General features: G+C 52.9%; 3 protein-coding genes across 5 annotated transcripts in view; all 3 read right to left on the reverse strand.

The window, feature by feature from the left end:
* Positions 1-2,261, reverse strand: part of LOC102114137 (lethal(3)malignant brain tumor-like protein 3) — a 33,100-nt gene extending 30,839 nt beyond the window's left edge. For 2 of the 3 annotated variants that reach the window (XM_088067378.1, XM_088067377.1), the window contains exon 1: positions 2,132-2,261. The gene's annotated coding sequence lies outside the window, so the exon portion shown is untranslated. The remainder of the gene's footprint in view (positions 1-2,131) is intronic. The other variant, XM_088067379.1, reaches the window with a different exon arrangement.
* Positions 2,262-5,688: 3,427 nt separating this feature from the next.
* Positions 5,689-12,785, reverse strand: SRSF4 (serine and arginine rich splicing factor 4). Its single transcript, XM_005529854.2, has 6 exons — positions 12,618-12,785; positions 11,022-11,164; positions 10,046-10,158; positions 8,155-8,369; positions 7,276-7,359; positions 5,689-7,108 (listed from the first exon to the last, which is right to left on the reverse strand). The coding sequence occupies exons 1-6, from the start codon at positions 12,722-12,724 to the stop codon at positions 6,337-6,339; spliced, it is 1,434 nt and encodes a 477-aa protein (XP_005529911.1). The 5' UTR covers positions 12,725-12,785; the 3' UTR covers positions 5,689-6,336.
* A 3,229-nt stretch (positions 12,786-16,014) lies between these two features.
* On the reverse strand, positions 16,015-22,198 carry MECR (mitochondrial trans-2-enoyl-CoA reductase). Its single transcript, XM_014258585.2, has 10 exons — positions 21,904-22,198; positions 20,585-20,682; positions 20,280-20,411; positions 18,712-18,855; positions 18,528-18,630; positions 18,214-18,316; positions 17,710-17,783; positions 17,270-17,330; positions 16,758-16,830; positions 16,015-16,260 (listed from the first exon to the last, which is right to left on the reverse strand). The coding sequence occupies exons 1-10, from the start codon at positions 22,107-22,109 to the stop codon at positions 16,097-16,099; spliced, it is 1,158 nt and encodes a 385-aa protein (XP_014114060.1). The 5' UTR covers positions 22,110-22,198; the 3' UTR covers positions 16,015-16,096.
* Positions 22,199-23,661: the final 1,463 nt, after the last annotated feature.

Raw genomic sequence — 23,661 nt, forward strand, 5'->3', positions numbered from 1 at the left:
AGGGCAGAAGGTCAGGGGAAGGAGACCTGCAAGCTCCAGACAGTTCCTGTGCTGGGAAGGGACCCATGGCACTGCAGGAGCAGAGGTCTCTGGGGCAGTGACGCTCCTGCACACGAATAAACAGTTGTGGTTCTGCCCAAACTGCTGCAGACAGAGGCTCTGGCTCCCTCCTGCCATAATCTCACAACGCACCTGCGGCCAGGTGAGCTGGGGATGCCCAAGCCCAACCCCAGAACACATTAATTTGCATTAGAAAAACAACAAGCATCTTTACTAACAGTCCCTGATCTGGGGGTGAGGCCTGGCTGATCACGGGGGCAACCTCCAGTTTCATCCCACAGCTCTATCTCTCATTCCTAAGCTCAGGAAATGCAGAATTTACTATCAGGACTGCATCTTCCTTTACAACAGAGCTCAATAGAGCAGGTTTGGTAATATGAAATCCACACAAACCCTTCAGAAATAATCTGTCCTTCCAGAGATGTTCTTGAATGGTATTACGGAAAAATGTATTTTGTGCGTGCAAGAACTGGAATAGAGCAGGAAGAGAGAGAGGGAAAAGGGATTAAACAGAAATATATATATATATATATATATATATATATATATTTGGCATCTTCAGGACAAAGCAGCTCTCTGGGCAGCCAGTTATCATGTTCCAGCTGAACATTCCAGCCAGACCCACTAACCGAGGGCTCTTACACTTGATCATCTAATATAAAACAACACATTACTATTTGGTATTTTTCAGTCTAATAAATAATGTGGTGCTTTGTGGATTCTCTGCTATTAGGAGGAATCAATAAAAGTGAAGCTGTTTCTGTGAGGGAATGTTACTGCTGGGAAAGGAGCAGAAGTGTAATGGCTGGGATTGAACACAGGGCAAAAGTTACACCACTGCAAAACAGCCCAGAGGAGTCTGTGGACCAGTTCCATGTTTTATGGGAGTGCAGACTGCTCATCTCGGAACACTCCAAGCATGAAGGTTTATCTGCTGGCAGAATTGTTTCCTCACAGCTTAAGGTCCTTCCCAGCCCTTCCCCACTGCTCAAAGGGAGCAGGAGGAAAGGGAAGATCATCGACACTGGTCTAATGCTGGGGGCCTGATTCTGAATGCCTGATGTGGTAACAACAACCTGATTTTCAGAGCTCTCAAGTTCCTTCAGCTCCAATTCAGCTCCAGGAAACTGATCTTTCCCTCCCCAAGACTCAGAACTTGCAGTCTTGAAGGCAATTCTGTGTATTTGTTTTCAGCACAAATGAAAACACAACAGCTGAAGCAAATTGGCAAATGTCAAGAGCCACTCCCCCATCCCTAACACAGAACCCCAGATCTGTCACCATCAGACCTTGGTTCTGATCCACCAGAGCCCTGTTTGCCCCTGAACTCCACTCTTGACCTGAAGCCCTCAACTTTCTACCGGCAGGTTCAGTGTGAGCACAATTCAGCCAAAGGCTGGACCTGGTGCAGGGTACCACGGGCCACTTCAGCACTCCTGCAGCTCCAGTTCCAGCCCCAGCACGGCTCTTAATGATTATTTTAACTGAGCCAAAAGCAGGACAGATGTTTGCAAACAGCAATAGCAAAAACCTCTGGGTAGCACAGGATACTCTCTGTAGGAGCTCCGCAGTTTCCACTGGCTTATCTGGAATGCAGATGTGCAACATCTGGGACACGGAACACATCTCCATCCCCACTGTCCCGATCCTTCTCCTGACACCAAACAGCGCTCAGACTGCCCCACAGAGATCCCCACCTGTACCCGAGCCGTACTGTGAAAGGATTATATTTACCCCTCTCTTTATTCACCACCGACTTCCCCTCCCAAAATCCCCATTCCATTAGTTCTGCACTTTGAATTTGCTGCCAGAAAGTTTCATGGCCGCTTTTCCCGTCACGTAAAATCTCTGTTTTCAAACTTAAGTCTTTCTGCTTTTGGGGGTCTCCAAGAACTGTTTCTATTTCACTGGATTTATATGTTTGTTAGTATTTTAACTTGTCACAGTTCCGAGGAGTTTCACCGCAGCGACGCCCAGGCGGGACAACCCCGATTTTCTGCACCGCTTCTTGCGTCAAAACTGGGCAAAGAGCGGCTCAGAAACTCTGAACACTTTCTGACCGTGCAAATACCTCAAAGCGCCGTTCTGCCGGGGTCCGCGGCCGGCCTGGCGGCGTCTCCTCCCTCTGAGGGCTTCGAACGCACTTTGGGCCCCGCGAGGCCCGGCCGGCCCCGGCCCGGCGGCGCCACCCGCGCTCCGGCAGCCCCCGAATGGCGGCGGCGCCCCCGCCCGGCCCGGCCCGGTTCGGCCCGGCCCGGTTCGGCTCGGTTCGGCTCGGCTCGGTTCGGCTCGGCCCGGCCCCCCCGCCCTCACCGCGGGCCCGGCCGCCGCCGCTCCGGGGCCTCGCGATGGAGCCCGGGCAGCGCCGCGAGCCCCGCGGGCCCCGAGCGCATGCGCGGCCCCGGCCCGGGGGAGGCGCCGCTCCCCGGGGACCGGAGAGGGGACGGGAGAGGGGACGGGAGCAGGACGGGAGAGGGGGGGGGAGGGGGGACGGGAGGGGGGAGGGGAGGGGGGAGGGGAGCGGGGGCGGGAGCGGGGACGGGAGAGGGGACCGGAGAGGGGACGGGAGCAGGACGGGAGAGGGGACGGGAGCGGGGACGGGAGAGGGGACGGGAGCAGGACGGGAGAGGGGACGGGAGAGGGGACGGGAGAGGGGACGGGAGAGGGGACGGGAGAGGGGACGGGAGAGGGTACCGGAGAGGGGACGGGAGCGGGGACGGGAGCGGGGACGGGAGAGGGGACGGGAGCGGGGACGGGACGGAGCGGGACGGGAGCGGGACTGGGGACGGGACCTGGACGGGGACGGGAGCGGTGCCGGGATGTGGGGTACCGGGTACCCCTGTTTGAAATGGCCACACAGCATCGGCTTCCTGTGTCAGCTTCGGCGTGTTTTTATTAGGGACAAAGATGTTCATAAAGGACAATTTCTATTCCCTTTAGTTACTTCTTACTATTGGAAACGTGGGATGGGAATGAACTGGGACGGCACTGGCACTGGGATGGGACTGGCACTGGGATAGGCATGAACCAGGACACAGCTGGCACTGGGAAGGGCAGATCTGGGGGCACTGGGGACACTGGAGGGGGCACTGGGGGCACTGGGGACACTGGAGGGGCACTGGGGGCACTGGGGGCACTGGAGGGAGCACTGGAGGGGCACTGGAGGGGCACTGGGGGCACTGGAGGGGCACTGGGGACACTGGAGGGAGCACTGGGAGCACTGGAGGGGGCACTGGGGGCACTGGGGACACTGGAGGGGCAGTGTGGGGGGCCTGGAGGGGCACTGGGGGCACTGGAGGGGCACTGGAGGGGCAGTGTGGGGGCACTGGAGGGGCACTGGGGGCACTGGAGGGGCACTGGGGGCACTGGAGGGGCACTGGAGGGGCACTGGGGGCACTGGAGGGGCAGTGTGGCTGTCAGGATGTCACAGTGTCACCCCACTGTGCTGCTGCTCCAGGGTGAAGCCTGGGCACGGCCGGGGCACCGGGACACGTTCCCGGCTGAGACGGGGATTTGGGGAGCTGTAAATGCCCATTGCTGACAGCATCCAGCAAACCACGGCCACAGTGCCCTGCTGCCTCCCACGCCCAGCAGTGATGGAGGATATTGCTCCCTCTTCTCTGCATTTGTTAAACTTGTTTGTCTTTTCATCTGGGACTGTTACTTTCCTTTGTATTTGAATTTTGGAACAATAAGAGAGGTGGGTGTAGGATTTTTTAATGACACGTCGGGGGTTTTCCACCACGGTGAGCAAGGAAAGAGCACAAGGAGGCCCCAAGCTGTGACAGCTTAAATGGAATGGGATTTTGGGAAAATAATAAATGAGATTTGCAATGGCTCATTTGAAATACACATCACAATATTCTTCATCCCTTGAGCAAAGCACATAAAATAACCTTTAGAATCTTTAAATTCAGTCAGAAAACAAATACATTTCTCACCTCGTCTGTGCCAGCAAGTTCCAGCTAAAACACAAATCCTGCAGGTGCTTGTAGCCAGTGTTGAAGCATTCAGTGGGTCCAGGTTTACAGGGGTGTTGGAGCAAAAAAAATTTACAAGCAATTGAACCGTCCATATTTATTTAGACTCTTAATTTGATTTTAATTGTTGTAAGTTTTGTTGAGAGATCCCTACTCTGGGGCTTCTTGCCCTTTTATCATGCTGCTCTGCTGTTTGTTTTGCCAGAACCTGCCCCGTGCCCACCACATGCATTCCTGCCTCTCTCCTCAGAGATCACCAGGTACCCCAACCCTAAACCACATTTGGGGCTGGTTTGTTCAGTGCATTCTGGGTAGATACTTCTAGCCTAAAGCTCACTTTGTATTTAATTATTCACACGGAAAAGTTACTTGGGAATATTGCAGAATTATTGCAGACATTTCTCTGATCTTCCTGACCGTGTAATGTAATTATTATCATTAATATTTTATAGTATTACCACTGCCCTGGCTTCACACCTGCTGCCTCCCTCAGGTATTTAAGGAATGGGTGCATCTCCCCAAGGGCTCTCTAAAACCTGGCTTGGTCATTAGGAACAGAGCTGCCAGGCAGCAGAAACTGGAGTCACGTTTTAGTCTTTGCCTAGACTGTAAAATTTGCAGATTTTCTTAAAAGTATTTTTTGGTTAATTATCCCTTATTAGCAAACATCTTGCCTTGGCTGGTTTGCTTCTGTACTAAGATTAAGCAGCAAAAAGGATTAAAAATGTCATTTTGAGAGTATAAGATGTTAAAGCACTAAATATATATAGCTGGAAAAGGCTTTTCCTTCTGAAGAAAAAAAATATCACTTCCAGAGAGATTTCTCATGCTGCCGTGGTAATGACATTTGATAAAGTCTGAGTCGCTCGCCAAGCCCTGACCCCTCTCAAAAGGGGGGGAGATATTTTGTGTTGAAAGCAATTCTGATGATCTATTACCCCTTCATCTTTTTAATATGGCAGGACAAGTCCCAAATGATCAAATTATATGGAATTACTGCACCTATGAAGTGAGTCTCACTGGAGAGCCGCTGCCATCAGTTGAGAACAGTTTGGAATTGGCTAAAGGTCAGTTTTAGGGGAAGCTGTGACCAACCTTTTTATTCCAGAGCAAGAATTCACAAAATACATTTTGCCTTCTATTTTTCAGAATGCTGCTTGCAGGCAGAACAGGTGCTGGGGATGTCACTTCATTCAAAGCCAATTGTGCAGGAGAAGAGCTTGTGGGAAGTTCAGTCTGAGCAATTTGCAAATGGCCCAAGTCTAAATTTGGGATATTATTCAGGAACACCTACACACCTACAAAACTCTTGCTAGAAGCTGCCCTCCCTTCTCCCCAGGTCCCCAGGGATGCTGGGGACATGCCACAGAACAGCCACCACCTTCTGTGCTTCCAAGCCCAGAAGCACATCCTGAGATTTTTCCTTTCTTTTGGGAGAAGGTGTTTTATTAGAAGGAAAAACTCCTGGAAAATATGCTGGAGAAATAAGTTCTTTATCTGGACTGTATTCAAGTGTTGTGCCTACACTGAATGTGAAGTGACTTTCTGATTTAAGAACCTTTTCTCTGTGATTGACTCTACAAATTCAGGCTTACATTGATCAATAGAAAACGCTGACAATCACAACACAGCACCATGTAACCAAATGTCATCAAGCAAAAATAGTCTTTATTCAAATTTCATGGAAATGGGGATCACTGTACTTTGCAAGACAGGGAAAAATAAAATAAAAAAATTTAATATAAAACAAGGATATTGTCACAATACCAGAATATGGAGCTATAGTTCTTTTCCCTATAGATTACTGCAAGTACCTCTATTTTTTTTTTCCTTTTGACTGTGCTATTCACAACTCTGTAAGTCCAAAAAATATGAACAAAAGTAGTATGAAACTTAAGACTTAGCACTTCCACTAAATGGCAGACATCAAAGGGCATCAATCGAGGGCAAAGACTGTTGAATCCATCATACCTACCTATCAGTCATCACTGCAATCCCATAAACCCACCAGGGCAGTGCTCACTCCCTTCAAGACTCTCCCTGGAAAACAGGGCAATGTGGGGGCTCGAGGAAGAGCTGTGTGTAAAGAGAACCTTTCTACTGGATAGAAAATGAGCGGAGCAGCCTCACAGCAGAGAGCACTGCAGGGAGAGAGCGCTGCAGTTAATGACAGACAGACCATCAGCTTGTTAAAAATACATAGCATCAACAGGGTTTCTACTTCAATCACTTGGTTACAGCTACTAAACATGTACAAAAGACTTTTCCAACCATTCCAAGTGGGGTTGCAGCAAGGTTAGGATCTGGAGCGGGACCTTGACCGCGACCGGGAGTGTGACCTAGAGGCAGACCTAGACCTGGACTTGGACTGGGACCGTGGCTTTGAAACAGATTTGGACCTGGAACGAGAATCTGATTTGACATTTTGTTTGGACTTGGAAATGGACCTAGACCTGGAGCGGGACACTGCATCCTCCCCCTCGCCTTTCACCTCCTTCTTGTCTGACTCAGATTTGAGCTGCTCCTTTTCTTTGGAGCCTGACCTGGACCGCTCGTGGCTGTCCTTCCTTCTCTTCCTGCTGCTGCCTTTGCTGTCCCGCTTGCTGCGCCTCTTGCTTTTCTCACTCTTGCTGTGGCTCCGGCTTCTACTTCTGCTGTCATCCCTGCTCCTCTTCCTACTTTTTCTTTTATCCTTGCTGTGGCTCCTGCTCCTACTCTCATCCCTGCTTTTGCTCCTGCTTCTAGCCTTGCTAATGCTCTTCTCCCTGTCTTTGCTTCTACTCTTGTCCTTGCTTCTGCTCCTCATGCTCTCCCTCGCCTCTCCCCTGTCCTTACTCTCACTCCTGCTCCTGCTCTTTTCCTTGCTGCGGCTCCTGCTCTTGGCTTTCTCATCGCTGTTATGGAGAATGCCCTCAGATTTATCCTTGCTTTTGTTTTGGGATTTCTCTGCACTCCTGCTGCGGCTCCTACTTTTATCCTCTTTACTTGGAGTCCTGCTTTTCTCTTTCTGGCCTCTGCTACGGCTCTTGCTTCGACTACGGCTCTTGCTTCTGGAACGGGACACAGACCTGGAAGTGCAAAAGCAACAGACAGCTCTGCTTTAGTGTGGCAAGGGCTTGAGCAGAGCGTGCAGGTAACAGGAGGGAAAAGAAAAACAAAGTGTTCCTGCTGCAAATTTAACATGATGCTTCTCATCGAAGAGGGAGCCCCCAGTTCTCCCAAGACAAAGACATACCTGGATCTGGATCTGCTCTTGGAGCGGCTGCTGCTGGCACTGCGGCTCCTGCTCTTATGGGAGTGTCTGCTTCGAGAGCGAGACCTGCAACACAGGGAACCAGCTTCACGTTAGCACATGTCCATGGGGAGCTTGTGACCCCCGGGGCAGAACCCCACAGGGCTAAAGCACCTTTCAGCAGCCAAATGCTCAGAGTTACACACACAGTTACAAACTCTCCCCACCTCTCCTCCCTGCTGCCACGTCTGGCTGCAAGCAGGGTGCTAATCTGGAAGAAAACATGCCAGTTTATTTAAGGGATAACCACTTTCCCAATCAAATCACAGTTTGAATATGGTGAGACACTGTCATAAAGCTTTGACTTCAGATTTTGATTTCATAAGCAACTTCTAGGAACAGTAAAGATTTCCCTGAGTTTTCTTGCAATGAGTTCTACCCCAGAATGGAAAGGGGAGAACACTTGGTGCTGCTGAAGCAGCTCTTGGTCAGACAAGGAAAGCAACAAATCTCTGAGAAACACGGAACAGGTGGAGGTTTCCAAGCTGAGAAAGAACTGTTAGTCCTGGTGCTTGGAGCAGAATAGAGTGTTCAGAGCTGAAGTGTTAGAAGCACCTTCTGTTTCATTCCATGCACATGGCTCCACCCACAAGGAACAAGGGCTGAGTGTCAGGGGAGAACAGACAGGTGTTCAGGGAGCAGGTCCACACATCCACCAAGGGAGACGCCTCAGAACACATCCCTCATTTGCCCTGGATACTAATACATGCTCAAAAAACTAGACCTGTCGAGAGCTCCAAACATTCCCAAGGTGTTTTGGAACCCAAAAGTCTCAATCTGCTCTATGTTCATTAACATAAATTAATGACATTACAGACATACCTTGAATGGCTTCGGCTTCTGGAGTAAGAGCGGCGCCGTCTCGATCCAGGTCTGTCTTCCACTAATCTAATCTTTCTGCCATTTACTTCTGTCCCGTCCAGCTTTTCAAGGGCTCTTTTCATGTCAGAATAGGATTTGAACTCAATCACACCTTCATTTTTCCTTCCTTTGTGTGCATCTGCATATGTCACTTCCCCTGCCTGACGCATATAATCCTAGGGGAAGAGGACAGAATCACCATCGCCTTGAATCCAGAGCCAGCCAGGCTTCCAGCTGACCCTGCTCAGTTCTGACACGATGCTCCCTGAGCCTCTTCTGTTCACAGGGATGTCAGCCAGGGTTTGGCCCAAACAGTATCTGTAGTGCCAAACAGCACACTATGACTTCAGAGTTGGTCTGATTAGAACCAGGTTGATCATTTTGAGCCAAACCATAATTTACGGTCTCCCACTTCAAGTCTTAGATCAAATATACCTTGGGCTCTTAAGCTTCAAATTACAGAAGTGATTAAAGAAGTAAAATGCTTTCTGTCTAAATCATGTTTCCAAAAATAATTAGGAAAGGTGATAAACGCTGACTATGAAAAGGCAAGAAGCCCACCAAGAAGCAGAGCTCCCTTCATCCTCCACCTCATCAACACAGCTTGTTCTGCTGGAAAAAACCCCAACAGAACTCCAAGCTCAATTCATTTTCCCACTTCATGCTTCCTGGTTTCTCCACTTCCATTCCTTAACCCCTGTGTTTATCAGGGGTCTGTTCTGCCCTGCTTTCAGCAAGCTGCCAGGCCAGGGTATTGTTCAGGCCCTGTGCAATTTGGCTGCAGTGGAAACAGGGCACAGAGCTCTGGTTTGGTTTGTTTTCAACCCAGCTACTCCCATTTTAAGTAAATGAAAGCTATTCCCAAAAATGCAGTAATGCATCCATTGGAGGATTAATCATGCCATGCTCTACTTAGAATTTCAATACCAGAAGCAAAGACAAGCTACTGATGGTATGAAGCATTAACAACAAAGACACTGGAAGCATCTCCATACATACCTGGGCTAGTACAAAATTCAATTACAGACCAGTTTCTACTATGTCAGTTTGTTTAGAACAAATTTTACAGACCCTTAAAAGAGAACCATAAGAGAAAGTGTTCCAGTAAGAACAAGTGGGTTTAACAATTGCTACTCAGTTTGATAAGCACTAATCTTTTTGCATCTACTACTGAAATCCTGCTCCCTGAATCCACAATGTGGATAATCACGAGCCAACATGTCACCTCCAGAGTACTCAGAGTTACTGTGGGCTCCACAGTGTCACTCAACACCTCCACTACCGAGAATCACCTGCCACTCCTTTGGACTTCAAAAGTAAGTTTTTGGCAGAGATTTTGCATGATTACTCATTCTGGAAGCATCCTTTCCCTGAAACTCTTGTTAAAACAGCTTTAGATGGTGTGGAAATTCCTGAGACTGTGCAGGAACAATGCTACTATTTCAAACAGCTGTAGCACCTTACGAGTTGATGGGTTAAACCCAAACTGACAAGGGCAAACTCCTCCATCTGTAGTGAATCCTACCCCTGGTGTGATTTGAGTCTGTTCTAACATAGCTTAAGAGAAGATAAAACACACCTGTACACAATGTTAGCTGGTGCTAAGGATGAAATTATTCTCCCACTGTCCAGTGCTACCAGTTCTGGAGGTGCAATTCCCAGCCTCTCATGAATGGTTTCACATATGCAAACACACTCCTGCATTAAGGTATGAGTTACTTCCAAAATCTACTCCCCGTGGAGTTGCTCAGGAGTTGGAGCAAAGCAGAGCTGCACACCACTTTGCCTTGCTGGAGATCTTTTACCCTTTGTGCTCCGTAACAGAGAGAGGATAAGGAAAGGGGCCCCATACCTTCAGATCCTGCCAACTGCAGCGGCTTGACAAATTTTCCACAATCAATCTGTATTCTGTACGGGTCGGGGGACCGTACTTATCTCTTCCGCTTCTTCTATAACCATATCCACCTTTAGGAGGTGACAAGCAGACAGCAGAGCTTCAGCCAGGGAAATGGAGCCTTGCTCTCCGCCCCGACGGAACTGCTCTGCCCCCGGTGCTCCCAAAGACATCACAGACCCCCCCAGGGCTAAATCCCACCCCCCTTATGGAACCCCTCACAAAGACACAAAGCATTAAAACAGTTTTACTACACGCTCGTAATTAAACAAGGCACACAACTATAATTATGCTAGAATTAACATGCAATTATATTTAATAATTTGAAAAGAAGTTTGAAAGAAGAAACTGAATAAAGCCAGTTGACTAATGTTACTTACATTGTTTAAAAACTTCTGAATATCTGACATGAATAAAGATTTTCAGGCACCTATTCCAGATTAATCTCATCTGTCTCTAACCCTTGGGATCCTCACCACCCAGGACTAATGGGAAAAGCTTGCGGTCGTCACATGGCTTCTTTTTTTTTTGGTCAGCCAAGGGCCACAAAGGTCAAAGAGCCACTCATGGAAAGGTACCCCAAGGTCAGCAAATGGAACGGGCAGTCATCTTAGCCTCAAAGGACTCTTTCAATTAAAACATTGAGGTCTTTGTTAAATCTATGTTAAACATCACATAGCAAATAAACCATTCAAATTAGTTAAACGAAATGATAATAATAAAAATGGTACAAGAAACTGTGTTTATTAATGTATCAATTAAAAGAGTTTAATACAACAAACAAATTAATAAATATTCAGATCAACAATTACATTTATAGTTACAGAACACTAGTCACAACTTTGTATCACTTTCCTTTTAAATTACTTTTATAGAAGAGTAAAACAATGTTTTATTTAAAATAAGCCATGGATACAAATGCACAAGTGCTTACTTCGTCCAGAACCGTAACTGCTGTCCCGGCGTGGGCCACGGGCGTGCTCCACGATCACCCTCTCCCCACACAGATCCTTCCCGTTCAGCTCGTAAACGGCATCGTCGGCGTCTCGCAGATCATCAAACTCCACAAAGCCATACCTAGGGACAGGGAGACAGAAGGGATCACTGGCAAGGAACTGAACCTGAGCTATCTGTGCTCAAAAGCAGCTCGTGGGTTCCTGCAGAGCCCTGTGTGTGCTGTCCTGCAGATGAGCCTCCTGAGCATACCTGAGGGTTCAAGGCCTTGAGCCTTGAAAAAAAACTAAAAACAAATTAAAACCCGTCCAAAAACAGGGAGAGAAATAGGAAGACATGAAAACACACCTTCTGATTTGCTGAATTGAACCTGAAGTAATTCTTCATCAACAAAACGATAAATCACGTGAGAGTGTAATGGCTGAATTCATTTATGTTAGCAAGAGATTACTATTATGGCATAATATTTGATGAAATAAAGGGTGTTATCGATCTTTTTAAAGGTAGAAATTAAAACCCCCAACTTGTCTTGGCCAAGCCCTGGTGGAGCAGGATCCAGCCCTTGGAGCTGCAGTGAGGGCTCAGCTGCTGGAACAACAGGTGAGAACAGAGGTACAGTGGGTTTGGGGTGTTTGGGGAGGGCAGAACACACCTCAGGACAGCCTGGGGGCTCTGGGAGAAGCTCTGCACCCCATACCCAAAAACAATGGGGTTCTTTTTGGGGAGGAGTTATCCATGCTCACCCCTGAGTGCTCGCCCTGGGGGCAGCCCCTCAGTGTGACCCCTCCTCCCTGCAGAAAGCAGGGCAAGGACACAGATCAGCTGGCCCCTAAAAACTGAGGTGGGACCCAGCCGTCCTAACCCCCAGTTGTCAAAGAAAGCCAGGTGTCCTGCATCCACTCCAGAAAAAGGGGAACCAAACCCTCCAGCCAGCCCCACGCAAAACCGCATCTCCCCCAACAGAGCCCCAGCCATCCTGCCTCCCCCAAAAAAGGCCCAGACATCGTGTCCCGCCTTGACAAGAAGGGAAACCCAAGCATCCTTCTCCCCACCCCGAAAAGGAACTCGAGCATCCTGCTTCCCCCAGGAGGGGATCCCGGGCAGCCTGTCCCCCGCCCCAGAAAAGGGGGAACTAACTCATCCTGTCCCCCCTCTAGCAGGGGCCCAGACGTCCTGCCCCCTCCCCTACAAAAAGAGAGGAGAAACCCAGATGTTCTGTCCCCCCCGAGAAAGGAACCGAAGCAGCCTGTCCTTTCCCAACAAAAGCCCAGCCGTGCTCTCCCCCGCAGAAAGGGGGGACCCGGCCGCCCTGTCCCTCCCGCAATGGAAGTTCAAGCACGCCCACTCTCCAAAAGAGAGACCCCAACACTCCGCCCCAGGAGAGGCCCAGGCTTCGCGTCCCCCCAGCGTGGGGGAGCCCGATCTCCCCGCCCCTCTCACCCCCACCCAAAGGAGGGGACCCAGCCGTCCTGCCCCGACCCAGAGCGCCCCGGCGGCCTCTTCCCCACCGGCCCCTCCAAGGCCTTCAGGCGCCCAGGCCCTCCCCTCGCGGTGGCCGGGCCGGGCCCGAGCTCACCCGTTCTTGAGATCCACCTCGAGGATCTTGCCGTAGCCCTTGAAGAAGCGCTCCACGTCGCGCTCCCGGGCCTGGTAGCTGAGGCGGCCGATGTAGACCCGCGGCATCGCGGGGCCGGGGCTGGGCCCGGGGGGCGTCAGGGGCCCGGGGGCCGCGCGGCCGCCTGACGTCACGGCGGCGCGCGGGTAGCGACGCGAGGTAACGTCACAGCGAGCCACGCCCCCCCGCGCGAGCTCGCTCTTAAAGGGGCCACGCCACCGCGTGGGCCCCACCGGCGCCGTCGGGTCCCGTTCCCCACGGGGAGCGTGGATCGATCCCTCGTTCCCAGGTGGGGAGCCCTGATCCCCCTTCCCACGCGGCTGATGTGTGGGGCAGTGTGGGATCCCCTTCCCATGGCTCTGGGCAGTGTGGGATCCCCTTCCCATGGCTCGGGGCACTGTGGGATCCCTGTTCCCATGGCTCAGGGCAGTGTGGGATCCCCTTCCCATGGCTCGGGCAGTGTGGGATCCCCTTCCCATGGCTCAGGGCAGTGTGGGATCCCCTTCCCATGGCTCAGGGCAGTGTGGGATCCCCTTCCCATGGCTCAGGCAGTGTGGGATCCCCTTCCCATGGCTCAGGCAGTGTGGGATCCCTGTTCCCATGGCTCCGGGCAGTGTGGGATCCCTGTTCCCATGGCTCAGGGCAGTGTGGGATCCCCTTCCCATGGCTCGGGCAGTGTGGGATCCCCTTCCCATGGCTCCGGGGGCAGTGTGGGATCCCTGTTCCCATGGCTCAGGGCAGTGTGGGATCCCTGTTCCCATGGCTCAGGGCAGTGTGGGATCCCCTTCCCATGGCTCAGGGCAGTGTGGGATCCCTGTTCCCATGGCTCCGGGCAGTGTGGGATCCCTGTTCCCATGGCTCCGGGCAGTGTGGGATCCCTGTTCCCATGGCTCGGGCAGTGTGGGATCCCTGTTCCCATGGCTCAGGGCAGTGTGGGATCCCTGTTCCCATGGCTCAGGGCAGTGTGGGATCCCTGTTCCCATGGCTCAGGGCAGTGTGGGATCCCTGTTCCCATGGCTCAGGGCAGTGTGGGATCCCTGTTCCATGGCTCAGGCAGTGTGGGATCCCTGTTCCCATGGCTCAGGGCAGTGTGGGATCCCCTTCCCATGGCTCTGGGGCTGGTGGGGTCCCCTGTCCCCATCCTGCGGGCGTTTGGGGCTCTGCCTTCCCTGGGGGTCCCGTTCCCCGTGGAGAGCATGGATCAATATCCCACGTGCAGGGCACTTAGGAGGGTGCCGAGGTGCTCGTGGGCTCCTCTCTTTGGCAGGGTTCTGTGGAGAGCCCCATTCCAAAAACGCTGGATGCTGATGGGACCCCAAAGGCAGGCAGGGATGGGGGTCCCCCATCCCCACCCTCGGAGTCTCCCCATGGCATTTCCCAGCCGTGGCCAGACTCAGCTGTTCTCTTTCCCCTGGTGAGCAACAACATCCCTCTTGCTGAACTCTAAACATCAGTTTTGGGGAATTATTTTTATCCTTTTGGTTGAGATGTCAGTTGCCTAAATCACACCAGATCCCAGCAGAGGATTGGAACATTCCAGCATTAGCAGCCACCCCCCTAAAAAACCCCACAATCGCCTCCAAAACAATGACAATTGTGTAGGTGCAACAGCAGCAGCTGGATTTCCATCCATGATCCTGCTCATTTGACAAAGAGAATTACATTTATTTATTTATTCCTTTGTACCCTGGTGTAGGAGTGAGAGGTTGGAACATTTTGTGAGAGTTCTCTAAAGGATGTCGAGTTTTATTGCTGAGCCAAATAACCCATGGGGGGGATAAAAGCTTTGCACTAATTTTTCTGGTTTATGTCATACTTAATAGTGCTTGCAATGATCTCCAAGTTCTTTTTTTGCTTTTCTTCCCCACTTTACCCATCGATCAGGAAACACTGAGGCACAGGATGGGGATCTGCCTCCAATGCTGGCAGGGGGAAGGAAAATACAAAATATTGGGGGATTTATTCGGGATGGAGAAGCAAAAGGGAGATGCTGGTGCAGAGTCTATCCTGGGGTACACCTGCTCTCTGCTGAGGGAGGTCTCAGTGTGAGGGGTTTTAGGGGGGATGAAATGACATTTAGTTCCCAGCATGGCAGTGGAGTTTAATTTTACAGTTTTGCTCTTCCAAGCGCAGATGCAGTTGTACAATGCTCCCTCCATCCCTGAGTGACATTCCTGCCCTGCCCTGCTCTTCTCCTCACCCCACAGGACCCAGAAAATGCCCAGATGCAGGTACACCTTCCTGGGATGTGGGGGGCTGTCCCCCACATGTGTGCACTCCCTGTGCACGGGGATGACACTGGCAGCTCCCGGTGAGAAGCAGCCTTCCCTGGCCTTTGGTAGATCCAGATCCTGCCATAGCCCCACCAACTCATCCAGGACTCCAGGATGAATCCCAGAAGAGCTTTCAGCGGACACAACCAGTCCCTCACAATTCCTCTGTCCACACAAAACTCCACAGCCATAGTCCTCCCACTTGGATCATGTTGGGCACAAGGTGGGAGAACCCAATGAGGTCCCTGGGTTGGGTTCCAAAGGTTCTGAGGCAAAGAAAGTTCAAAGAACCCAAGGGAGGTTATTTCCATTGCAAGATGTGTTTGGGGGACATTTCCCCTGCAGTTCATCCTATGGAGCAGCATGGAGAGCCTGCTGGGATCCGAGAGCATCACCCAGGAGCAGGGACCACTGGCCCACCTGCACAGGCAGCGCCGCCGGGCCTCGGCCACTGCTGTGCTGGGGAGAGCAGGGACCGCAGGGAGCCTGTGGGGTCACAGAGGTACAAGAGCAGCACAGGAGGAAGCAAGAACACGTTGTTGGTTGTTCTCAATAAATCTTTCCACATTGCTCTGCAGTGTCACAGTCACTGTCCCACACCTGGGCAGGAGGGCCTCAGGGACACTGAGGGTCCGGCTCCAGCCCTGGATGGCCAAAGGCTCTGGCCCTTGAAGTGCCCTTGGCAAAACCCAGCCGGGGTGACCCAGGGCTCCTCCAGGACCTGCAGCAGCACCTAGGGCCGCTCCAGTCATAGCACCCCTCACCATTTGGGGCATTTGTGCCCCCTCCTCCTACTTGGAGCAGGTGTGGAGGCAGCGGGGCTGCAGGGAGATGACTTGGGCTTCCCTGCCCATCCCGCATTCTAACTGGATAACTACAGCCCTGCCCAGCCCAAAAGCACATGTGAGGGGGAACTGCTGCTCTTTCCACATCCTGAGCTAAGCAAGCCATCATTTGGGCTCCCACACTCCCCCCAGCCACAGTAAGATGCAGCCTCCCTCCAGCAGCACTTCCACACAAAGCTGCAGAGGCTTTTAAAGCTCTCAGTGGGCACCCAAAATGTGAAAAACAAAGCAAAAATTAAATTCAATTCATCTCGAGGGTCTTTTTCCCCCTCAAGTCTGTGGACAAGCATGTGGAACAGGACAGGGCTCCAGGAGCTGCAGGTCAGAGGAGGAGGATCTGCTTGGAGGACACAAAGGGCTTCATGGAGGCCTCCAGCGCTGCCCTGTAGTCCTGAAGTGGGACCTCGGTGCAGGCCGGCGCTGTGAGCTGGCCCCTGCGGATGAGCTGGCACAGGGCGTCCATCATCGCAGCCACGCTCTCCTGGTCTGCAAAGGCAGGAGGGAGCTCTCACTGTGCCGTGCAGGGCCACCCACCACCCCTGGGACACCGCCCGAGGCAGGAGGGAGCTCTCACTGTGCCGTGCAGGGCCACCCACCACCCCTGGGACACTGCCCGAGCCCACACGGGATCCCTGGGTGTGATGTGCCCCCAGCTCAGGTACGTGGGATGAGGGAAGAGCCCCCGGCACGGTCCCTGCCTGAGCCCAGCACCAGTGTCTCAGCACCCTGGGACAAGCAGAGATGGCTGTGGGAGCAAGGATGTGCTGGGTGGGGTTTGGCCCTGCTCCCACTCAGGACAGGGCACAGGGACCAGACCCTCAGCCCTGCCAGCCCAGCTCCCTCAGTCCCCCCTGGCTCAGCTCCCCCAGCCCCTCTGGCTCATTTCCCTCAGCTCCCCCAGCCCTGCCAGCTCAGCTCCCCCAGCCCCTCTGGCTCATTTCCCTCAGCCCCCCAGCTCAGCTCCCCCAGCCCCCCTGGCTCACCCTGCGCGTGGTCCTTCCGCCACTGTGTCATCCAGAACCCGCGGAGCCGCACGTCCCGGAAGATGAAGGCGCTCTGTGGAATGTGTGACACCTGTGTGTCCTCCTGGCACCCAGGGACACTCCTGTGTCCCCTTGTGCATGCAGTGACTCCCCTGTCCCCTCACACACGTGTCCCCTCCCAGTGTGACAGTGGTGGCCCCTTGTTAGAGCTCCCGTTTGTGAGCCAGGGATGCGGAGAGGCGACTCCAAGGTGTGGAGTCAGGGCAGGTTTGATGCTCAGCACCTGCAGGGTCATTTCCCCACTGGAATTTTTTGGCAGCCCAAACCCTCCAAAAAGCCAAGAGCCCAGCAGTGGGAAGCAGCTTGTTCTGTGACAGACTCCATCAGGCAAATAAAAACAGCTGGAGGGTCTCAGTCTGCAGAGGGGGAGAGCCAGGTGCCCACAGCACCGAGGGGATGGGGACATGCAGTGGGGGCACAGGGGACTAAGGAGAGGCATCCCAAGTACTCACCACAGGGACCATCACAGGCTGCTTTGCCATCCCCCCATAGGTGACCATCGTCCCCTTGGGCCTGCAGTAGGGAAGGGGTATTTGGTTAGGTGGCCCCAAAAGTGCAGCTCTGATTTGCCACCTCCTCCTCTGCCATCCCCAACCCCCCCGGGGCTGCCTTTGCACTCAGGGCTCCCCAGCTGCCCTTCAGATCCCACTTTCCAAGCTCTCCTCCTGCTTCTGTGCACCATTAGCTGAATTTGCAGCTCAGGACCCAGGGGACCTTCACAACTCGACCCCAGCTGCCCCCAGCCACCAGCAGTGTGAGACTTTAAATTACTGTTGTTATCCAAACCATTTTCCATTCCCTCTCCAAAGTTCAACAGACTCCAGAGCAGAACCCTCTATTGCCAGTTTCTGTCCCCAGGTTTGTGCCCAAGCCACCACCCAGCCAAACTCACTGCAGGTGCCGCAGCATCTCCGTGGTGCTTTTGCCTCCGACGCAGTTCAGGGCGAGCCGGGGCCTCGGGATGCTCTGCAAAGGTTTATGGCAAAGGTTCCCAAATTTTATGTCTCCTTTAGGGGATGGAACTGTGGTTCTTGACAAAGCATCTGCATTAACCTCAACGTTTACCTGAGGGCTACTGAAAGCAGCAGAGCTAAAATCCGTTAGAATCAAGGAATAACTGGGGATGGAAGGGACTCATTCCAACCCCCTGCCATATGCAGGAAGACACCTTCAGCTAGACCGGGCTGCTTCAAGCCCAATCTGATTGGAACCAAAATCTGTGATTCCTCCCTTGTGTCAGCAGCAAAATCCCTCCACTCCTGGTGTTAAATTCTGATCTAGAGAGAAATTTGTCCTTCCCACCATCCCTGCATTTCTCCCCAGTGCTGAGCAGCAGTGACAGCCCTGGACTCTCCAGTGGGATCAGCATTGAGGTAAATATATCTTAAATATATACCTTAAATATATCTTTCATCTCTGGCTTCCTCAGCATCTCCTCCGTGATGATGTGATCAGCGCCCAGGGCCATCAGCCTCTCCAGCAGCTTTGGGAGATCAGGTCTGGGGAGGGAAAAAGGAGATAAAAAAAGAGGACTAGATGAGCCAGGAAGCAGAGTTCCACCTTCTCCTTCCTTCTGCTCTGGCACTGTGTGGGGACAACGAGGAAAAGGCTGGAGGACAACCTGGAGGAGCAAACAGGAGAAAATCCTGGGCAGGATGGGCAGGATGAGCCGATCCAGCTCCCAAAATTTCTTCTCCCCAGGGCACCCACCTGTCCCTCACCACGTTGATGGTCTTGATGCCGGACGCCCTGGCGATCTGGATGACGGCCTGGCCCACGCCGCTGTTGGCAGCATTCTGGATGATGGAGTCACCTGGAGGTGAATAAATGCAGATTCCCACTCAGAGACAGGCAGGAAATCCCTGTGGAATTGCTCCTCATGGCAGGGCCATACCGGGCGCCAGGCTCTCGAAGTCGGCCAGCAGACGGAACGCCGTGCAGGGGTTGACGCTCAGAGTGGCAGCACAGAGCACCGGGATGTCACTGGGCACCTTCAGCAGCATCTCCTCGGGGAACACCCCCCGTGTCCTCCACGTCCCTGGGCACGGCAGCGCCACAGGAACAGCCACAGCATGGGGGGAAAGCAAAGGAAAGCCATCAGCTCCCACGGCAGCCAGCAGCTTCACACGCCAGAAACCAGCTACAGCCCCGAGAGGGAACGACGGATTGGGTTCCCATATGGGTACAGCCAAAATGCTCCAAGAGGCAAGGAATGGATTCCTCACTGCCTGCCAAGATTTATCACCTAGCAGCAAAGCCTAATCATTTCCCAGAGGGATAACGGGGCTGGGGCTCCCTGGGAATGTGTGCAGAGATAATGGAAATACTCTCCATCCTATGGATGAGCCCATATATTCCAAGCCAATTTAGTCAGCTTTACTCCCTCTACGCTCATATCCAATTTAAACCTCTATCATCTATTTACAGCATTTTTATGCTTAAAAATACCCCATTTGGCTCTTAACTCCATCATTTTCCTTCTCTCATTTAGCAAAAAGCCTGTTAAGAAGAAATAGGCAAAGAACAAACTGTGACACTAAACCACAACCAGCAAATACCAGGCCACTGGCATTTTGGAGGAGCATGGGAGACATTTGTTGGGAAATAAATTCCCACACTTTCCCAGCAGACCATTATTAAAGAGAAAACTACAGTGAGAGGCCACCACAACCTTGCTCGTGTGAAATGTTTTATCCCAGGTCTTTAGGGAAGCTCTAAGCTGATGGCACAAAACACAGCTGTTTCCAGAGAAACACAGATTTCTGCAATGCTTTATAGTGGCACAGACATCCCTTAAAGGGTCTATGCTCCAGGAAAGAAGATCATTGCTAAATTTAAGTTTGGCATGAGCAATGGTGTTGCCACTGCTCCTGATCAAGGTGTTCTAGGGTGTGTGGTAAGTCCTGTGCACAGGAGCCCCTTCCCTGGGGACCCCCATCCTTCCCAAGAGCCTTCTTGTGTCTGTGGATGAGCAGCTTCACTTGCTGGGGCTGGGGAGTAGGAACTGAGTTTTCTTTAAAAAAAATTAAATTGATGAAAAATAAAAACAGGTGGTGAAAATAAACCAAGACATAAACAGCTAAGAAATAACTCCACTAATTATCCCAACTGTCTCATTGTGATTGGTCTCACATGGCACTAAATGGGTTCCAACTCCTGCTTCCCTTGCCCAGCATTCCCTAATGGAGCTTTTTTCCCCAATTTGCTCCCCATTTTGGGACCCATCCCATCACGTGTAATTGCTGTAAGTGGAGGGGCCCATGGCTCTATCCACACCCTGCAAAGATGGAGAGCTGTGCTTTTGCTCTCCAACCCCCAAAATCCCCATAGCAGCTCACACAGGAGCACAACCATGGGATTGCTCTCTGGGCAAGCCTGGGCACCCCCCAAGGGGCTCCAGCACCCCAAAAATCCCCTGGGAAGATGCTTTGCAGGTGTGGGGTGTGCCAAAGATGAGCTCACCGAGTCCGGTGTCCGCAGGGATGACCCAGTCCCCCGGTTTCAGAGCCGTCACACGGCGCCCGACCTCCAGCACCTCCCCGACACCTTCGTTCCCTCCCACGGCCGGCAGCGACGACAGGAGGGGATAGGTCCCTGCAGGGAAGCTGGAGGTGAGCCAGAGACCCCTTCATACCCAACATCCCTGCACCAGGAGCCATCTCTGAACCCTCTGAGACAGCAGCTGGCTTTGATGATCCTCGTGGGTCCCTTCCGACTCGGAGCATCCTGCAAGAAATAACGTGCAAAGCATTAATTTAACACCTTACCTTGGATCATGTTGATGTCAGCGGGATTGATGGGGGCTGCCAACATCTTGACGTTGACATCGCCGTCCCCCAGCTTGGGCTCTTCCAGATCCTTCAGTCTGAACAGGGAGACACAAAGGAAAAGGGCATTAACATCTGTTTGGTGACGTGTTCTGTGCTGTGGCTGAAGCTGGAGGTATCACCTACATACCCCACCTAAATTAACAGCACCATATGCACCATCCCATTAAAAAATCAGATTTAGGTTAGACAGAAGGACAGATTTTTGGAGGAGGCTGCTAAAAGCCATCCACTCAAAACAATCCCGTGTCACTAAGCCCAGTGATTCTCACTAAACTTAACAAACTCAGCAGGTTGCACAAAAAAGCTGCGGTTTTGGCTGGGGATTTTATGACTCATCCTGCCCTGCTTGAGCATTATGGGAACCTGGGATAGTTCTGGAAATCTGTGAAAAAGGAGAAGTCACGAAGCACAAAGCAAGACCAGTCTTGCACAAGCAGTGGGGTGATAACAGCAAATCTCAGGCAGTGGTGACAAGCACCATTGCACAACTAAATGATCATTCGGAGAAGCAAAAGTCTTTCTCCAAAAAACCAGTGGGTTGGTGTCTGGATGCACCTTGATAATGTATCAGCATGTACTGAGCTGGTTCAAGAGGGGCAGCAAGACCTCAAAGTCTCCTCCCTTGAAAAAAAACCCTGAAGTCCACTAAACTACAATTTTCTCTTTTCCAGAATTTTTGCTGTCCCAAAAAATGCTTGTGATGCTGCTTTGGTCCCTAACTTGGGATCTCAAAGAGAAGACCCATCAAAGGGATGCAACCCAGGATGAAGTTGGGGTGCAGCGATGCTGGGGTTCAGACCTCCCTGTCGTACCCCAAGTTAGCAAGAATGGGCTTTTTGATAAAATTGTGGGGTTTAAGGCAAATTGAAGGAGCAGCAGCAGGAGGGTGGGGGATATGGAGGCATCAACCCCAGCATCTGCCTGTGAGACAATGGCACCAGGAGAACATTGGGGCATCCCAGGGTCCTCCTGTCCCCCTGCAAGTTCGGGGAGCTGCAGCCCATCCCCACTCTCTACACCTGGGGCGAGCAAGTCCTGACCCCCCTGCACTGCACCCCCGAACCAGCCTGCAGCACCCCAAAACCTCACCCCCAGCCCTCTCCGCAGCCCTGTGCCAGCCCCCACTCCAGATCCCTGCCCCACCGTGCCCCCCCAGCCTTGGCCCTCCACCTGCGCCCCCTCCCTGCAATGCCCCCCCGATTCAGCCGCACCCCATTCCTGCAGCCCCGGCAATGCACCCCCGTGTCCCCCCTTACTGCACGACGGCTGCGGGCTCCCCGTGCCGCTCATACAGCAGCCCGAGCGGAGGGGACCCCGCCGCGGCGGATCGCAGCCGCACCGGGGGGCTCGGGCCCGGGGGGATCCGCGCTTGGGGGGTCCACACTTGAGGTGTTCCCACTTGGGGGGTGCGCGCTTGGGGGGTGCGCGCCCCGCGGAGCGCCCGCGCTGCCGCCCGCTGCATTCGGCCCCGCTCGGCTCCGCTCGGCACTTCCCGGCTCAACTCGGCACTTCCCGGCGCTCCTCGGCTGAGCCCGGCGCTGCCGCCGCTGACGCTCAGGCTGGCCCCGGCCCCGCCCCCGCCCGGCCCCGCCCCCGGCCTTAAGGCGGCCCGGCCACTTCTGCACTGAGTGGGCGGGGACTCAGCGGGGCCGCCCTTCCCTTCCCTTCCCCTTCCCCTTCCCCTTCCCCTTCCCCTTCCCTTCCCCTTCCCCTTCCCCTTCCCCTTCCCCTTCCCTTCCCCTTCCCCTTCCCTTCCCTTCCCTTCCCTTCCCTTCCCTTCCCTTCCTTCCCTTCCCTTCCCTTCCCTTCCCTTCCCTTCCCTTCCCTTCCCTTCCCTTCCCTTCCCTTCCCTTCCCTTCCCTTCCCTTCCCTTCCCTTCCCTTCCCTTCCCTTCCCTTCCCTTCCCTTCCCTTCCCCTTCCCCTTCCCCTTCCCCTTCCCCTTCCCCTTCCCCTTCCCCTCTTCCCGCTGGTTTGTCCCCAGACGCTCTGAAATCATGAACGGTGTCGGTGTGGGCACAGCCAAGCTCTCTGTGCGAGGGGCACGGGTGCAGGGCACAGGAGCATCTTGGTCCACGGTCACTGGATCGTGGAATCATTTAGACATTAGGAAAATACCTCCAGGATCATTGTTCTGAGACTCCCCATCCCTGCAAGTGTCCAAGGCTGTCCCCATGCCCCCGTGTCCTGGTGTCCCCATGTCCCCACATCTGTCACACCCCAGAGAGGACAGGAATGGGAGGGTTTAGTGGAGCAGCAGAATAAGGGGGAACAAGCAGAGTCCTAATAAGTGTTGGGATTTTAAATTCTGCAGTGGAGCTGCTGCCTTGGGCCATTCCTGGCCAGCCTGGGAGCCTGGGAGTTTACATCCCTGTAAGGAAATCCCTGTAAAACCCCACAGGGTAGTTGGTGGCACCGGGAGGTCACTCAGGGCTGGCCAGGGGCTCCCAGCCCAGCTGGCTCCGGAGCATCTCCCACAGGGGCTGGGATGCTGCCGTGGGCCGGGCTGGATGTTCCACCTGCACATCTGGGGACATTGCATGGAGCTCTTGGGAAATGCAGGGACAGCTTGAGACAGCTCCTTCTGAGATGAAAAGCAAAGTTTCTCCTCGGAATTAGTACCAGGGGTGAGAAAACAACAGTTTGCTGGATGCAGGCAGGCCAAGGATTCTGCCACATGAGGGGCATTCGTGAGGTTGTGCCAATGAACACTCAAAAAATGTTGGAGCAGCACCCGGGTGAGGATTTAGCTCTGGCTGTCGGCACTGATCCGTGGACTTCCCAATTCCACATGGAGAAACCCCAGTGCCCTTCGAGCCCAAAGCAAGAGGTGGCTTGGCAAAGGGTTGGGTCTTAAATAACATCTTCTAATACCTTCTAACATCTTCTAACCTTTCCCTGGCTATTTCCCCTGAGATCTCTTGTTCATTCGTAGCACTGAGCAGGAATAGGGAGTTTTATTTGGATGAAGGCACAGAAGTTATTTCATCCTTTCAGGCTGTGATAACTCATCTAA

The sequence above is a fragment of the Pseudopodoces humilis genome, chromosome 27, assembly GCF_049639895.1.
Source record: "Pseudopodoces humilis isolate 2021_Gansu_Grassland_sample_001 chromosome 27, ASM4963989v1, whole genome shotgun sequence".
Lineage (NCBI taxonomy): Eukaryota > Metazoa > Chordata > Aves > Passeriformes > Paridae > Pseudopodoces > Pseudopodoces humilis.

Bases quoted from the DNA above. Each gene is read 5' to 3' on its own strand.
- SRSF4 (XM_005529854.2), bottom strand. From the start codon at position 12,724: ATGCCGCGGGTCTACATCGGCCGCCTCAGCTACCAGGCCCGGGAGCGC. The intron at 11,165-12,617 runs GTGAGCTCGGGC...CCCTGTCCCTAG, and splicing joins GAGGTGGATCTCAAGAACGG to GTATGGCTTTGTGGAGTTTG. The intron at 8,370-10,045 runs GTATGGGGCCCC...CTCTTCCCCTAG, and splicing joins GCAGTTGGCAGGATCTGAAG to GATTATATGCGTCAGGCAGG.
- MECR (XM_014258585.2), bottom strand. From the start codon at position 22,109: ATGCAGCGGGCGGCAGCGCGGGCGCTCCGCGGGGCGCGCACCCCCCAA. The intron at 16,831-17,269 runs GTGAGTACTTGG...CACATTCCACAG, and splicing joins AGCCTGTGATGGTCCCTGTG to AGCGCCTTCATCTTCCGGGA. The intron at 16,261-16,757 runs GTGAGCCAGGGG...CTGCCTTTGCAG, and splicing joins GCGGAAGGACCACGCGCAGG to ACCAGGAGAGCGTGGCTGCG.